General features: G+C 41.6%; 1 protein-coding gene across 1 annotated transcript in view; it reads left to right on the forward strand.

Moving 5' to 3' along the window:
* The window catches only part of cacng2b (calcium channel, voltage-dependent, gamma subunit 2b), a 43520-nt gene extending 28693 nt beyond the window's left edge, over positions 1-14827 (forward strand). Inside the window, exons 2-4 of the mRNA XM_026303741.1 lie at positions 3906-3989; positions 12518-12658; positions 14295-14827. Coding sequence (XP_026159526.1) covers positions 3906-3989; positions 12518-12658; positions 14295-14827 — 758 coding nt within the window. The remainder of the gene's footprint in view (positions 1-3905; positions 3990-12517; positions 12659-14294) is intronic.
* The last annotated feature ends 3358 nt before the right edge of the window (positions 14828-18185 follow it).

The raw sequence follows: 18185 nt of genomic DNA on the forward strand, positions 1-18185 counted from the left end.
CTAAGAATCCCAGAAGACAGCTGGGTGAGAACGGCAGGTTCATTTGAAGTGACTGCCTGTTGCTATCAGCAGAGAAGCAACTCAGTCATGATGAAGTGAGGAGTGAAAGGTTGTGTTATATGCGTTCACAATAAAAAGGTCATGGCAGCTAATTATGCTGGATAGTGGTTTAGGCAACTGCACGTCTGTTTTCACTTCTATCATTACAGAAATATCCATTCTTATGTTTAGTTCACAAACTGCACACCATTTCTTTTTTATCCATTCTCTTAATATTTTTTTACCACTCTCACTCTACCCCAGAATAGCTGAATGTGAAAATGCTTGTCTCACACATGCAATGCAGCTAAAACTGTATAACAGACAACCCTAACACACATTTCTAGCCTTTTTTTTTTGTCAGCACCATTGTTCAACTTTGCCACAGTCCTTGGTCACTGCAGTATTGGTCACTGGCATTAAATACAAGCATTGTTTCATATAAAACCTGATGAAATATAATATAAACTACAATGCAATACATAAACATATATGTAGCATGATAACAAAAACTCTGGGACAGCATTTTGGTGTGGACTGCCAATGTGTATCATTATGTAAAGACAGTTGTACGTGGTTATGTTTAAATATGATGATGATTGCGAGTAAACCTGCTGGGACTATAAAACTGGTCTCATATTCACACATATGAGCAGCTGATTCATCCTATGACAGTAGTGAAACTATTTGTTGTTAGGTAAACCTGTGACACATCAGATCCTAATGTGTGCAGGGCTCAGATCACTGTATGTACAATACGCCTGAGTGTGGCTTTTTCAGACGGACACATACATAAATAAATGCTGATATTTTAGATGCGTTTGAATTGTTTTGATCTGTGGCCATCTGTTATTGTCCATGGCATCAGTGAATTTCAGATGATGACATAATCCACTGCTCAGGCTGCGCAGGTTTCCTACTGCTGAGGCTATGCTGTGTGTTCTTAATTTGAATTGCAGAAAGAATAAGGAAAAGGAGCGAGGAGGAGAGGAGGGCTGAGCTCAGTTGAAATGGGAATCTGGTCCTCAGGGAATAGGCACATGAATGTATGTGAGAGACAGATAGGAGAGAGAGGAAGAGAGGAAGAGTGTGTGAAATAGAGATAGAAAGGAGAAGGAAGGGAAAATTCAATTCCAGATTACATGTGCTTGTACTGCAGTGTGGGTGGGCATGTGTTGGAGGGAGTGAGGGAGAGAGTGTAATAGAGAGAGAGAGAGGGCAGCGATGGTGGAAGCAGGATGGAGATGGTGGACTTCTTGCTTGGCGGCGAGTGTGCGAGCAGACGTGTTTGACACTGGGATATTCACGTGGCAATAGGAACTCAAAACAATACATGAAAGCAAAATCAAACACGGCTACAAAGAAGTGTTATTATTAAAGTTCAGGCAGTGATGGTACAACAACAGTGCCTTTCCTGTGTCTTCTATTTTTGCACATTGCCTAGCAACCACAGCAGATACTATTCTGAATGTTTTATACCATAGAGAGCGTGTCGGCTGAGAAAATAACAAAAGTGATACATACAGATTCGTACAGGAACGTTAAAATGTATGATCTGAGCTGATTCTGAACTGGTGGAGCAGGTATGCTGGGTAGCAGCTGGCATTTACAGAACTGAAGGACTGATTCCTTTCAAGGATAGTACAGTCTAGTGTGTGTCACCTGTACACTGTGAGATTTCGGGCTGTCTGAGATAAAAGTTGACACGAGAAACATGGTCAAATCTTGGTTTGTGAATCCAAAATGGTTATCCTATATTGCAGCATGAGACATACTCATGATGGACATTCAGGGATATTCTGATGCTGCTACAGATTTAGGTCAGAAGTGTCATAATGTGACTGCAGCTTTAACCCACCAGTGTGACAGAATTTAATGAAACACAGAAAAGTTTTACTTTTCATGAATAAGGTTTATGGGAAGTGTCAAGGCTTGTTTTTATTGTGGCTTTAAAACAAAAGAGCAGTGCAAATGATGCAAACCGGTAACTTTTAAATACCTTTCTGTTTACATCGTAGGCATTCACTGCATGCAGTAAACACACACCGTCACTGTCTAAAAGCGCCTTAACAAAACACGTCTCGTAACTCTGTGGATTAGATGTTCAATCGGCTAAATTTGTGCTCATGCACCTTCCACTGTCCTGACGTTCTGTGCATGTCTGGTTAATATCACTCAGGCTGGGACATTCATCACTACCATGATATTAACTGCAGTCCTTCCAGTAAGACGCTGACTGAAACAACTGGGAACATGTCCTGTTATTAAACATGACATCATCTCAGAGAAAGTCAATAAAACCAACCAATCAGTAAATCTAAATCGCCACCTGAACAAACAATGATGCAATGTTGTTGATACCGATGACTCAGTCTTTTAAAAATGCTGAGACATCTGTCATGTCTTCTAAAAGGTAAACCACACCACCTGAGAGACCTCTATTCATCAACACTTTATGTCTATACTTCACTAAAAGCCTCTTGAGCACACACAGTATGATTAAAGTCTATTTAGCTTTGTAGTATCCCTGACATTTGCGCAACAAATTGTTATAGTAAGTAACTAAGACGAGCGACCATGTGAATGTGAGGCTATTTCTCCTGAAAAACGCAGTGCTATTACTCATCACGGTCCTTTCAGGAACCAAACAGAATTTCAACACGCAGCTCTACACAGAATTTATGAAATGATGAAAGCATTTTTGCAGCATACTAAAAGGTTTCCAAGCTGCTTACTGCTGAAATATTTTTAATGTATCTATCAAAGTCTCCCTGATAAAAAACACTTTGTTCGTGCCGAGGTGTATTAAAGATATGTAAATATGAAACAGGCTTGCAGTAAAGTCCTGTCACCATTTTTTATTTCACTTTTATGTGTCGGCCTTTGGTACAAAATTATTCTTTTTCTCTGTGGTCATAAGGAAAATGGGAAAAAACTTAGCCATAAGTGATTTCACTATGATGCAGGAGGAAGACAGTGAGAAAGGCTTTTGAAAACAGGGCAGATGATAGATACTGTATGTGTGTGTGTGTGTGTGTGTGTGTGTGTGTGTGTGTGGCTGTGTGAGACATATTGTGCAAATATGTGTGCGTGTGTGTAACTGATGCCCATTTGAAAGCCGGGCACTAGTCTTTTTGTCCTTCAATCGCCAATTAACAAGGGCCCATTTAATTGCAGTGGTTTGGGAGGGCATACAATTACCACTGGAGCTGAACCAAGCTAAGCACACACACATACACACACATACACACACACACACACAGTCCCTCTTAATTAGCAGCACTATCAGCTCTTGTTTCTCCCTCTCTTTCATTTGCATTTTGCTCACTCTCTCCTCCTCCTCCTCCTCCTCCTCCTCCTCACCCTCCTGCCTGCCCTGCTGAGGCGTTTAGATTAAACTCCTCCTGTCGCCTTCTTCCTCTTCTGTCTGTCACTTTTCTTGCTGTGATCCTTTTTCTTCAAAGCTGTTGACAAATCTTGCTTCCTCGCCTCATCCTGTCTCGAACAATGCATCTAACTTCCAGCTCCTCCTTCCTTTTCTTCATCACATTCCCAACTTTTTAGTCTTTCAGTCCCTATCCACCGTTTCTGATTCTTTTCTTTCGCCTTCCTCCTTCTCAGACTCCCTTACCTTCCTTCTTCTTTATTTTCCTCCTCTCGGTTGTCATTATCTTTATTTTTACTGTGAAAGTAATTGGTGGTTATTCAACAGAGCGAAGAATTGTAACAAACACACACTCAAACACACATATGCAATAAGTTGTAAACATCATATACAGTGTTTTTTAATTTTAAAGTTTTCATTTACTCCTGTCATAGCAAGGAACAGCTGTCTAACTTTCCTCCTTTCTTTCGCTCTCACACAGGTTCCTTCAAAGGCATGTGTAAGCAGATAGATCACTTCCCTGAGGATGCTGATTATGAGGCAGATGCTTCTGAGTACTTCCTACGTGAGTCCTTCTTACAGTCTATCCACCCATCCACCTGTTCATCTATATCAGTATTTATTGTATGTATTTATTTATTCTTCCCTTACAGCCTTGTATTTGCACTTGAACAACTATATAACAGTGGAAAGCAGCTTGACTAACAACAGGACAAAGATTTGAGTAAGTGGAGATGACAGGAGGAGCAGGGTGAGGAGGTACAGGTTGACATGTAAGTAGAAGGTAATGCAAAGCTGAAGAGGAGGAACTAATGGAGAGTACAATGTAAAGTTAGAACAGAGAGACTCAAACGAGGAAGAAGGGCAAGAGGTGGAGGTCAGAGGGTGAGGAGGAGGGCAAGGTAGTTGGAAGAGGCAGCAAGAACAACAGAATACAGAAGGAGATGACAGAAAGTGACAAGAGATGAAGAAAGACGAGAAAAAGGCAAGGTTGAGGAGGTGAAGGACAAGGAGTAGGGTACCAGTGCAGTGCTGTCGCTCTCCCAGCGGCTTGCCAATTAGGACACTTTCTTCTATAAATACTCAAAGCTCTGCTATGTGGGTCACACCTCTCCCACTCCTTCCTTCCATCCATCCCTTGCCTCCTCCCTCTTGCTTTGCACCCAACTGTCTGTCCATCAATCTCCGCTGAGGCCCACACACACGTCTGACAGCTGGTGGAAGGAGGCTGTAGGGTGGACTGGGATGATGATGATGATGATGATGATGATGGTGATGATGGTGATGGGCCAGAGAGGGAACTGAGGTTGGTGTCTGGTCTGCTCCAAAAGCTTTTTAGAAAGTCTCTGACCCCACACATAGACACTGTGTGTTAGATTTAGTGTTTATGAATTTCTAAGGGTGAGAATTCTCTAAGTGAGATGTGAAGGTTTTCTATATGTGGATCAAGACTTTCTGAGTGGTTCCTCAGTATCGTATTTGGCCGATGTACCCAGTCAGATAAATAATCTCTGTCAGAGATAAGACATCAATCGATTTGCGCTCTGGTGTCTGTTACAACACTGTGGCCACTGAACCAGCCATTGCCCGAATTAGAGTGGAAGACAGAAGCTTCCATTATTTCTGAATTTACTGTATTTTGCAGAGATGAACCACCGACCCTGCATTTTCTCCTCTCCTGCTGTGCATCGCCATGGCAACCAAAATATCTGTGCACTTGTGTGTTTGTACGTAGCTGTGTGTGGTGCACATGGTTCCCACAGATTTTAGTGTCATCAATAGGTACATTACTCGTGACGCCAGCCAGTGTGTCTCTGTTTTTTGTTCATCTACATTCTGGTGAAAGTAGACACATGTAGACGTCAAATATAGAAAAACACAAAGCAGAACGTCCTCTGTGATAGCGTTTTTTAGACTTTGTTTTCAGTTTTACTTGCTGAGAGCTCCTGATCACTTCATATATCGAGCAATGTTAGGAACAACTGGAAAGATCCTGTTACTAATAGATTACATAATCTCTAGGCAAAGTCAATACAGCTATTAGTAATAAATCTCCAGCTGAACCAAGATCGATGTAATGTTTTTGACACTGATGACTCAGTATTTTAGAAATCCTTACACCGCTGTCATTTCTACCGAACGAAAAACGATTAGGTGAGCTGGTGAAAATTTAGAGCACCAAAATAATAATTCGAAATAAATATAGTGTCCATGTTCATGGCTTTGAAGCAACATGGCAAGTAGTGTGTTTATTAAGCTTCTGAACCACAATCGACCTCCATAGTACTGAAGAATAAGCTATATGAGGGTTTGACTGCACAGAGGTTGTTTATGGAATCACTTCATTGTTGGTTTATTCTTTACTCACTGACAATAAGGAAATATCAAATTTAAACTGTCTTGAATACATATAGAAACCGGTTGCTCCTCTATAACAAATGTAGAAACGATGACGTTTGGCCAGCTGGCTCGTCAGCTATGTGGGCTATAAAGGGTGGATAATTCCACATAGCTCGTATTTGATGTCTAATGCTATCTAACGTTGTTGTGTCAGGTCATTACTTGTATGCGACTTGCAATTTGCACAACTTGTCCTTCTGCCCTTCTTTGTTTTGTTGTCTCACTTCTTCGTCTCTCGGAGCACCACTTTTATGCATTGCAGGATTACATAATTATTGTAAATGCACTAACGCACTGACTCTTGCACTCTTTGCTTTTGCTTTTGTGTAATAATCACTGATATGGTAATCAAATCCTGTTTTACTGTTGCACTTACTGTAAGTCAGCCTGAGTAACAGTGTCAGCTCAAGTTCTAAAATGACAATGGAAGTGTGGACGATGACACATTCTGACAGATGGAAATGGTGCAACATTTGTTTATAGAGGCATCACTCAGTGTCACATCCACATTATCATACACATTCAAACCTGGAAGCTTTCCAACACTGACACTCTCCTGCCTTTTTCTTGTGAACATCTGTGCACTATGCCCATATAGGCTAACGTGACAAGATGCAGAAGTTGTCCAGCTGGACAAGAAAAGGCTGGATTTTGTCTTCAACTAAAACTTGCTACAAAAGCTAAAACAAGCAACAACAGATGGCATCTGTTGCAAGAATTGTTTCTGGCCCCATGTTACTAGTGTGGATTTACTCTTCTTATTGCTTCCTCATCACACAGATCTGAGAGTGTGGAGAAATGTATTAATGTGTTAATTTTTGTGGAAAAAAATCACTTCCTGAAATGAACTTGACTCAAACCCATTTCTGGAAGACGTACACAGAAATGTCATAATTCATTAAGACTCTGATACCATTTACAGTGCTTCTAATAACGAAAGCAGTAGTAGATCAATATTAAATAGAGGATGGAAGTCGTCATTCAATTTAGATTCTTCATTTTATCTCTTATCTATTGTCTGTCTCTCTCTCATTCTCTCTCTTTCCCCGAGGGTCTTTTCAATCTCTTTCCTCAGTCTCTCGCTCTGTGAGCCGTCTCGCCCCGCCACCCCGACCCTCCTCTCTCGGAGTGAATTTGTGCATGTGGTTATGTAAGGGCGAGCAGTCAGCCTTCCTCCTGCAGCAGTTGTACTGTCAGCTGCAGCCACAGAGAGAGAGTAGAGAGCCACCACCCCAATTCTTCACTATAGTTTAATATAGAGGACATAATTTACCTTGCTGGCATTTATGTGCAAACCAGAGAGCAGAATCAACTGAAATCTGAATGACATTCAGAGACAATTAATTTGATGAAATTAAGATGGGATGCACCTAAAGTCACAGTTAACCTAGGCATGCTGAGACTCTATGTCCCATGGCCTACATAAGCCAGTTTTACATGTATAGTCTATTGTTTCGATGCTGTTGACTTATACTGTTACCTGGACCTGAGCTGGTGATTGTTAAGTGACAGTATGAGTATTGGTAAACCACACCACAAGGAGGAATTTATTATCATTACAATATTATTTACTTGTTTCCACATTTTGATGCACATTTCTGTGTAGATATACAAATATGCTATAACGTTTGGAGTGTGTGTTTTGATTTTTCACCTGAGGACATGTGAAGCATCTCACTGTATGGCTATCTCAGTGAGGAGGTGTGTGTTTGTGGACATGTTAAAGAGTGTGTTTTGATCTGGACAGCATATGAACTATGGGGGATTCATGCATGAGTGTGTGTTTTTATATGTGTAGGTGTAAGTGAGTGTGTGAAGTGTCAGTGTCTCTGTGTGCTGTATCATGCATGGAGCTGTTGAATGGGATTAGATATGGCCAACAGCTCAGTTCTGGCCCTAACTGGCTTAAACAAGGCACAGTCTCACACACACACGCACACACACACACGAACATTTGTACCTTCTATATTTGTAAGGACCCTCACTTAAAAAATGCATTCCCTAAATACCCTGTGCTAAGTTATGAAGCAACGCTTTTTAGACACACACAAAAGAATGGAGCATAAAGATGACACTGTACACATTACAGTTCAGTTCACTCCACGGAAAAACAGAAGATGGCAATAAAATAATCAAAGAAACTACCAAACATAGAAATATAGTTAGAAACTAACTGGAAAGAAGAGGGATTTTGTCTTCCACCACAAAATAAAAACAGTAGAGTATTTCAGTAACGCACAAAAAGAACTGTAACCAGGTGAGGACCACCTGAAAGTGTCCTTACCTAACAGGTCTACAAGTTGGTACTCACAAATTTAGAAAATCAAGACTCGCTCACGCACTCCCAGAGTCCTGATTTGCTCTGTACACTCTGAAGTGGAAGTGGTGCGCAGTCTTGCTTTTTCTATAATTAGATCGCTGGGTCCTCGTACATAATGCTAATACTCCAGATCTGGATTCTAGGAGACACGTGACGTCACCCACTGATGATGTCAGCTCTCTGATGTCACTGCAGCTATTTCCAAGAGCAGAGTTGTGACACAGAGGCATAGCACAATTTACATGAGTAATACAGCACGGTAATGACTGCCAGACACACACACACACACACATGTAAAATGCATGTAAAGGCATGTAAACACACATCTGCCTGGTGGTGCATGTATGTGTGTGTGTTTGTCCATCCTCATATTTTTTTCCTCCTTCTAAATGAGATCTGTTTTGACTAAAAATGATAACGCCAGTGAACACGTTTCTCTCTCTCTCTCTCTCTCTCTCTCACACACACACACACACACACACACACACACACACACACAGTTATTAGTTATTAGTTAGTTATTCCTCTGTAGCTGTTTTGCAAATCCCACAACCACATGTTTTTTGCTGCTGGCCCCCCCAAGGGTGGAATGTACATGTAAGTTAGAAGTTAGATCAGAAGTTAGATGAGTGAGAATATGTTTGTTAATGCGCCTACATCCAACAAGGGGCATCCCCATTGTTACACACCCATTAATAGTGGACTGGCTTTAATTTAAATTTGACATCCAACACCCACAGACACAAATGCACTAACAAACATACATTAAAAGTCTGTGATAAATGGCTCACTTAGTAGAATGCTGTAAAATGTAGAGGTTGTGGGTTCAGTCCACAGCTCATGAGTGTGTGTGTGTATATGTGAGGGAGAAAGTGAGTTGATCGTGGGTAGTGTTCTGTGTGTATGGGAAACACCCCACTTTGAAGCAGGAGAGTGAGCGAGTGGGTGGGAGGCTGATCGATGAGTGTGTTTACGTTGTTGCTTGTTGAGCTGGTGTGTGCATGTGTGTGACAAAGTAATGGGGTGTGCAGCACTGCACTGTAGGTTGTGTGTGTGTGTGTGTGTGTGAACCCAGGTAGTTCCCATGGTGGTGTCCACCCCCACCTCTATAATTCAGCCACAATTACAAGACTCTCCTCTACCTCAGCTAATGAAACCGTAAGTCAGCCTGAGACACACACAAGCATGCACACACACACACACATAAACACACACCACTGCAGCAGAACCAACCTAGCAGTGGGAGAAGTGAGGGGAAGGTGAAATTGTTAAAGAGAAAATCAAAAAGAGGTTTGAAGGTAGAAAGAAGAAGAGGGAATGTTTTGTTTTTTGTGCGTGCATTTACATCTGCTCATCCTTCTGTTTGTGTCATGTATCAGAACTAAAGTGCACGCCACATACTGACTCACATGCTACAGAAATGACAAAACACACACAGTTTTGCTTTGTCAATTTGCACAGACGTTCAGTAAATAGATGAAAAACTTAGCCTCTGCCAGCTTCTTGCAACCTGTTTGTATAGGAAGGTTATAATCTGTGAGGCAAAACCTCATACAGTTGATGATTATTATTAACTGTAGACCTATACTAGGAGTATCATTAGCAACAGTGTCATAATCGTCAAGATTCTCCACTCCCTCATCTGGATAATTGTTTCAGTATGTACAGTAATGATAAAGCTTTACTGGCTCTCCTAATTTAACACAGCATCACTAATAATCCTCCACTACCACATGATCCAGCAGGGAAACATAGAAACAATATTACAAATCACTAACATGCAGATAATTAGCAGAGAGGTGACCGGTCCACGGTGTACATTGCATCTTGCAGAGTGTAGGCAGTGATTGGCATGATCCCCCTGCAACTTCACTGAATATGTGGGTACAGATAATGGATGGAGTGATGAATGCAAATAATCAGCTCTTTGATTCCTGTGGTACTAGTGCTTATTGCTTTCAAATTTCATGGCTATCTTCAAACACAACTGTGCAATAACATCATTAATTGCATTACTGAAATTATGATGGTGTGAACTACAGTATAATTGTGCTGCCCTGGGATGCAGTAATAATAGTTTGGGGGAATAGTTCCAACTTGATAGGTATTACACCGCAGTAGTTTAGCAGTAACCACTGTCGTTGCTTGAGAAACATTCATTCTGCTAATTCATTTGGCCCATAGCAGTGGCAGTGGCAGCCACCAGCTAATAAATCTTTACCTTTCTGGTAATAATTGTAATAAATTGCATCAGTGGGTGACCATAGGACACACCGGCCCTGTCACAGACATACGTATCAGTCACAGTAGCCATGATGACGTGCAGATCTTTGAAGGAACGTGATCAGACTGCTTTTTTTCTGCAGAGTTGATGCATGTGGAGGCTGTGATTAGAGCCATTGAGTGGGATGACAGTTTTGAATCGTCCTCCCTGAAAGTGTTACACACCTTCTACAGAACAAACAGCAGCTGTCCTGGAGTTTTTGATGCACACTATAGCTTTGCTTGGTTTGGGGATTTGAAGATATCATAGAGTAGACAGGCAGATAGCAAGAGAAAACTTTCAGACCAGATAGTGAAACTAATATTAAAATCCAAGGAAATGAATGAGTTGTTTTCACCATAAATGTTCTATGATCTGGTGCTGATCTCCCCTTGTCTCTGAATCTGTGCCATGATGTGCTTGGTGACAGGATGCACCTGAAGGCCAGCACATTTAGTTAAAGATTCTTCCTTTTAAACTCTCTGATTTTGCTAAAATGCAAATGTGGGAAGGGGAAAAGAGAGAAAGAGAGAAAATGAGGTAGGGAGTGCTAAAGGCAAAGCAGCTTCACAGAGAAGTGAACCTGCAGTTTATTCACTTCTCCCTTTCTTTTACCGCTCCTGTTTCCTTATACATTCTGTGTCCTTCTCTTCTTTGTATTCTCCTCCATTTTTACCCGCGTCTCGCTTGTATTTTGCCAATTTTAGTTCCTGCCATGCCATTTTCTTTGTATGCATGGTTGTATTGCTGATCCTGAAATCTGGACTGGTGTTTTATATGCACAAAGGAAACGCAATCTCAAAGGAAACTGTTCACCTTAAGCAATAAATCAAGTGTAGCAGAGGTATATGTGTCTGTGTACATGTGTGTGGGTGGAGGTGTTACTGAAAAAAGAGGTGCGTGTGTGTGTGTGTGTGTGTGTTCAGTAGGTGAGGGGCATGTGAGTGAAGAAGAGGAGATGGGGTTAAAGCAAATTGGAAGGAGGGGGGAAGCCTGGTGTAGTGCCATCTCTGAGGTCACCTTAATATTTGATCTGCTTCAGTGAATGGAAGCATCACAGTATAACCATACGAGATAGAGAGAGGTAGGGCGATATACAGAGACGTTCCAGCATCATCGGAAACAAGATCAAGGACGAGCTCAAACAAGTCTTTCTTCTTTAAGCAGCCATTTTTAGGTGCAGGGCTACCTCTGGTTATTATAACTCAAGTCTTATTTAGCTAGTTGTCTAAAGTTAGGATAACATTCTGGGGGCACTGCTACGTCAAAGTTTGACAGGGCAAGAAAGAAACAGGTTGAAACAGGTTTGACCATATTATTAAAACCTCAAAGTGAAAACTAATTTCAACATTTTCATGGATGTTACAATTGACAGTTTGGGTAATAAAATTGTTTGCCTTTATTGTTTCTTTCAAATACTTAGAATATCCTGCCACTCTGATCTGTACATCTAAATGTAAGTTAAACACATTTGCTTTCATAATAACATTGACTTACTATAAAGACCCTGCAAAGAATGATGGGGAAAAAAAGACTAATCTGTCTTCAGCAAAGTAGGATTATGCAAGAAACTGTCTCACCACAAAACCTGCCAAAAGTTCAGGAATGTGACATTGGCTGCTTCAGAAACCAGATCAAGCTCTGTGACCCTGGTGGCACCAAAAACAAGCCTGCAGCAAATCAGCAAATCAACCACACAGAGGTCAAACAGACAGACAGCTGATGGACAGACTGATTGGGGACAGACGATGAGTTTGAGAGGTGGAGTCTGGGGTCTGGGGAGACAGACATAAAACCAAATGCAGGAGAGACCCACACTGAAAAACTACTTATATGAACACTACAAAAGGCCTGTTGTTGCTAGTTAATACCCTTCACTAGCTGGTTATGATTTGCTGTGGAAACCACTTCTCCTTACAAACTACGATTTTAAATGTCTGTCCCATGTAATCTAGGACTTGTTCATTCACCTGTTGTGTTATATGTGGTCTTTTCTGATGTTTGTCTGATCAATTTGCTGCATCATAGTTGCACTTTCTGAATATTTGCCGATGATGACAGTTATTTTGCTGATGGTGACAGTTATTTTTGCTTTGATTTATGTATTCAGGCGCAGTACGAGCCTCCAGTATCTTCCCCATCATGAGTGTGATCCTGCTCTTCATGGGGGGGCTGTGCATAGCCGCCAGTGAGTTTTACAAGTCACGCCACAACATCATCCTCAGCGCTGGCATCCTTTTTGTCTCCGCAGGTATGAAGAACACACTTTAATTTTGCATTATTTCCTAAGTAGGACACGGTTTATTTACTTTTATTTACAATTTTCAAACTGGAAAAGAATAATTGATTGTAAGGCTTCTCTGTTATGATATGTATCTGCGCCTAGAAACAAAAAAAATCATCTTAGGGGCTTTAAATAATACATTTGAGTTTGTTTTTGAAAACCCATCCAAAATTTGTCAGAAGGCATTATTCATAATGTCAGATTACAACAGTTGCAGCTGCAGAGAAACAAAAACAGGTACTTTTCCATTTGTCTGATTCAGAGCCTCATTGAGTAGCCCCTCTGGTACATGTTTTTTGATGTCTAAAAGAAAATTAAAAAAGAAGTGGGATGAGGAGGCAGAGCTGTGGCGAGAACCAAATAAAGAGAAGAAAAGTCTGGTGACAGCACAGTATCAAAACATTTGAAATGGCACCAAATGTCTGCACTGTGGAGGAGCTGGAAATCAAAATGTCATGTTCTGATGGCACTCACTGGCCACCCGGTGATGGGTTGGCCAGTGTTTGATGTATATGTAGTGCACAGCCGTAGCCTCAGGACGAAGCTGGGGAGAAAGATAGCACAGGTTGTCATTTTGCCAGGGATTTTTTGCACTTATGTGTGTGTTTGTACTCTGGTTCTAGGCCATGGCCTACTGTGCTGCACTAGATACAGTAACTAGTTCTCCTCTAAGTCAGAAGTGAGGGAAGCGGTTCTGTCTGTTTCTCTCTTCCTTTCCCACTGTCTGCATCTGTCTCTCTCGCCCTGTTGCTATGCTAGGAGCAGGCCACTGGGATTACACTCTAAAAATAAGGTGTCCCTGATACTGCTCTGAACCATCTCAATCAATGCCTCACACTCATCACACCTCAGTGTGCTTTTCTGTCACTTGATAGTGTATTGTTTTCACTGTCTGTCTGCATATTTGTCCTTTCGTCTGTCTGCCTGTCTGTCCATGGGTTTATTTCTGGTTACACACAGATGATTGAAATAGAGGCAGGGAGGAAAGAAAGATGGAAATGTGAGGCAGATGAGGTTGATAGAGGATGTAAATTTGAAAATCAATGCAGAGAAAAAGGAGAAATAGGAAAGTTAAGGACAGCTGAATGAATTGCTCTTATTAATAATTAGTTATTGAGTACTTCATATCTGTCCTTTTCATCCTTTGGGAGTTAAAAAAATATGATGTCTTCTAGATGAAGGTGGTTGATTTTGTATGTGTGAGTACCACATGACAAACCTCAGTGTTTTTATTAACAACTTTCCAGCTGCTGAAAATCTTTATAGAACAGGGTGTAGTCCCAGAGCACTGTGACATGGGTGGGCTGTGTTGGGTGGGCTTACAGCTGCACACTTCTGACCATGCCTGGACGTAAAGAGGTGCAACAGGCTTAAAACGTTCAACCAGGGAGGACAGGCAAACACTTTTGGTGTGGTGTTATTCTAAAACCAAGTTCAGCCTTCGTGAATCTTTTTCAGCAATAAGCAACCCAAAGATAAATTCTATGTACAGTGGACAAAGGTAGACTTTACTTGTTTGGTATGTAGACTTTTTTGAGTAACACACTTGACTGTATATTAAATTTGATCTAATCGTGCGGTGTCTCTTGTTTCCCTGTCCCAGGCCTGAGCAACATCATAGGAATTATTGTGTACATATCAGCCAACGCTGGGGACCCTTCCAAGAGTGACTCCAAGAAGAACAGCTACTCCTACGGCTGGTCCTTCTACTTTGGTGCCCTCTCCTTCATCATGGCTGAAATGGTGGGCGTGTTGGCTGTGCACATGTTCATCGACCGTCATCGGGAGCTGCGTGTAGGAGCACGAGCAGCTGACTACCTCCAAGGTGCAGCCATCACGCGCATCCCCAGCTACCGTTACCGCTACCGACGCCGCTCACGCTCTTCGTCCCGCTCCACGGATCCCTCACACTCCCGCGAAGCATCGCCAGTGGGCCTGAAGGCCTTCGGGACACTGCCCTCCACCGAGCTGTCCATGTACACGCTGCCCAAGGGCCAAACAGGCACCCCGACAGCCACCTATAACTCCACAGAGAGGGACCACAACTTCCTGCAGGTCCACAACTGCATCCAGAAGGACCTGAAAGACTCAGGCGGCCACAGCAACACCGCCAACCGACGTACCACACCTGTATGAAATATGATAGATGGACTTCAGACACTAAAAAAATTGGGGGGTAGGCGGGAAATGTCAGATCATGGTGTAAGGAGACTGATAAAAGAAGACGCGGAGGATAGATGGAGCGAGGGGAATGTGACAAAAAGGAAGTTCTGAGCACTCCACAGCACCTGAGATGATGAGCTTTGATTTTAAAAAAGGAAACATGCATGATTTTCCCATCTACAATTGTTTACTGAGTTTTGAACATGTTTGTAAAGATTTGAAGGGGAGGATGGGGAAGGAGGAGTTGGTAGGGGGATGGCCAGTGGCTGTCTGCCTCGGGGCTGTGGAACTGTGGCATGGTGGGCTGGGTCAGACTGCCCATTTAAAGGTGAACTTTATATTTTTTACTTTACCTCAGTCTGATCGAAAGGGGGGCGTGGTTTGTCCCTTGGTCCCGCCTATGATCCCGCCTTCACACTACCATCCCACAAGCCCCCCCCAGCACACACACCCTAACCTCCCTTAAACCTCACTCCCTTCTTTAATTTCTGTATCTTCTTGATTTCATTCTTTATTCGCATTAATACTGTGAACCATTGCGGTGTGAGATTTTAGCAGGGAGCAATTCAGGCCGCAAAAAAAAAAAAGAAAAAAAAGAAAAAAACACATAAGTTAATATATGTATTGATTATATATAAATATATAACTATATATGTTAATAAATCATGACTAGACTTCCCTGGCGCAAAAAATAGAAACAAGAAAAAAAAAAAGAAAACAAAGTAAGTGAAACTAAATCAAGTCGTCAAGGAAACCAAACCAAGATGGAGGATTCATTGTGACTGGCTCATTTAATGGGCAAAGGCTTTAGCCTACTTGATAAACTGATATTGTTTAGTATTAGACACATTATTACATTCTTTTACAACGACAACAAAAAAATCCTTTGGCCTTCCGTCAAAACCCTGGCAGCCATCTTTGTTCAGGGTCACCCAGAGGTGAATGGCTAACCTCACTTTTTTTGCTCCATAAAGGGGCGGAGTGAAGAGAGAACTATGGGTAACGAAGGATCTCTGCAAACTTGAAGAAGACTGTGGACAATGAAACGTCACTACTGCCAAAGACACAAGGTAGTGCATGAGAGATCATGGCTACCAGCGAGGTGACGCTAAGTGACTCCAAAAAATGAAGAATTTACATGCATGCTAATCAAAATCATCTGATCTGCTTTTAAGGAACCTATGTTGAACAAACAATTGAACAATGATACCATGTAAGGGCAGTGGAAGTGACAAAGTAGAAATTAATGTTACAGTACTATGTCTGTTTTTCTTTTCTTTTGTTTTTTATGAGTGGGAAATTTGAGGTGGGGCTTCATTAGGCTTCAGAGAAAAAGAACAAACTTGGATCAATGGTTTTTTAACAGAGAAAAACCTTTTCTTGCTTTTTTGTTTCATTTTATTTTCTTGGTTTCTATGAACTCTCACACAGCCTTAGTCTCTTTCTTTGTCTCATTTTTCTTGTTCTTTGGTTTTGCGTTGTGTTGTTGTAAATGAGAATTTTAAAACGCGTAATGTCTTTCAAGGTGCCAAAACTGAATGACTCTGAACTTGGATGCATCAAGTCCTGATGACAAATAAAACTGAAACCCCCCACAGGGAACAGAATGAGTCTTTGTTTTATCACGTTTGGTTGAAAAACACATTGTTTCTGAGGCAAATTAGACCTGAGGACCACGACCCACATTGAAAGGAAAAAGAAACATTTCTAACACAGACAGGATGTGAGAAAGACAGCAGCAGCTTCATTTGAACTTTCTGACTCAAGGCGAGATTAACAAATGATGGCAGGGAAAGTGGTGCAACACAAAGCTTACGCACCCCTCCCTGTTTCAATGGGACCTGTATGAACTGCCTCTCAAAGCGTCAATGAGTAAACAACTGCAAAAAAAGCAGGGTCAAATGTCAGAAAAGTAAACTTGATAGGAATGTGTGCGAAGTATTTATGGGAGCTGCGTAGTGCTTTCCTGAAGATAATAGGTTATAATGCACAGGAAGTGTACACAAATTGTAGTTCTGAGATCCTTTTGTATTTATTTTACCACCAAGACTACAGATACAAGCAAACAAAGTACTAATGGGCTGCAACTGCTGCAAGAGACTGAGCTTGAAATCTTCGATATCCAATAGGAATAAGTGAGAAGAGGTGAAGGTGATGCTGTGAGACGCCATGAGTCGATGCCGTCAGCTCTTACGCTAATGGAAACAAGTGCACTGCTACATACAGTTTGAAGGCTAGCTTGTTGCACAATTAACAACTTCACAGTTATTAAAAAGATTAGGAAATTAAGATACTACATGATATGTGAATGAGTCCTTCTATTCCTCAATAGCACTGCTAACAAAACAGTTTGTCCTTGGATTGTAAACTGAAGTTGTCAACACACGTAGAGTATTTTCCACCTCTGCCAAAAACCCATGTTTTTGTTTTGTATTTTTGTCATTTATGTTCAAATTGAAATGTTCTGTCATTTATTCACCCTCTCATCTTCACGTCCACGTTCACTCAGACCACTGTTCACCTACTCAGCCTGATCTCTTCTGTCCCTGTTTCTGCCTTTGCTCACTCACTCCCTCTCTGTTAGCTCTCCATCAGCTGGCCGACCTGTCGTGCCATCATCAGATGTAGAATAAATGTCAAATTCTTCGACATCAGCCTTGGTATCCTGTTGCATGATACTCTGTATGCTCTCTGTCCCTCTCCTTCTCTTTCTCTAGCCCTCCTTTTCTCCCTGCCTCTCTCTCTCCTTCCCTGGTGTGATGATCAAAGTGGCTGGCATGTCTCTCTGCAGTACTGCTGTGATCACTGAAGAGAGGCTAGCAAAGGAAGGGAGAGGAGGGAGGAGGAGAGAGGAAAGGGAGTGGAGCAGTTGTTCAGCTTGAGTCAAACAGCATCACACTGCCCCCTTCTGGCCGGGAGGTTTGTGATGATTTTTCTCCAACCAGTGTTCAAACTCCGCAATCTCGCCAAGGTACATAACCCTTCCACAGCAGTCCTGTATATGTTAGCACCATAAAGGTAGTGATCAGATTCATTTGACTTTCTCATGTCTCACTTAAAGAAAACAAAACATCAAATCAGGATTTTAAAACCAGTAAAAAAAAGGGTTGCCACTTTTGCCTGACAGCCAGTGGAGACTACAGGAAATGAATGCTTCCAACAAAAATGGCTCTTTGCACTTTGTTTTTGTGTGTTCTTTTGCAGGGATTAAACAGGTTAGCTATAATATGTGACTGTGTTATATGCTGTTAATGAGCTTTAGAGTTGCTAGTAGGTAGCACCAATGTCATAACTATCAAAAATAATCTCACATTTGTAAAAACAAGTTGCC

The sequence above is a fragment of the Mastacembelus armatus genome, chromosome 1 (assembly GCF_900324485.2).
Source record: "Mastacembelus armatus chromosome 1, fMasArm1.2, whole genome shotgun sequence".
Lineage (NCBI taxonomy): Eukaryota > Metazoa > Chordata > Actinopteri > Synbranchiformes > Mastacembelidae > Mastacembelus > Mastacembelus armatus.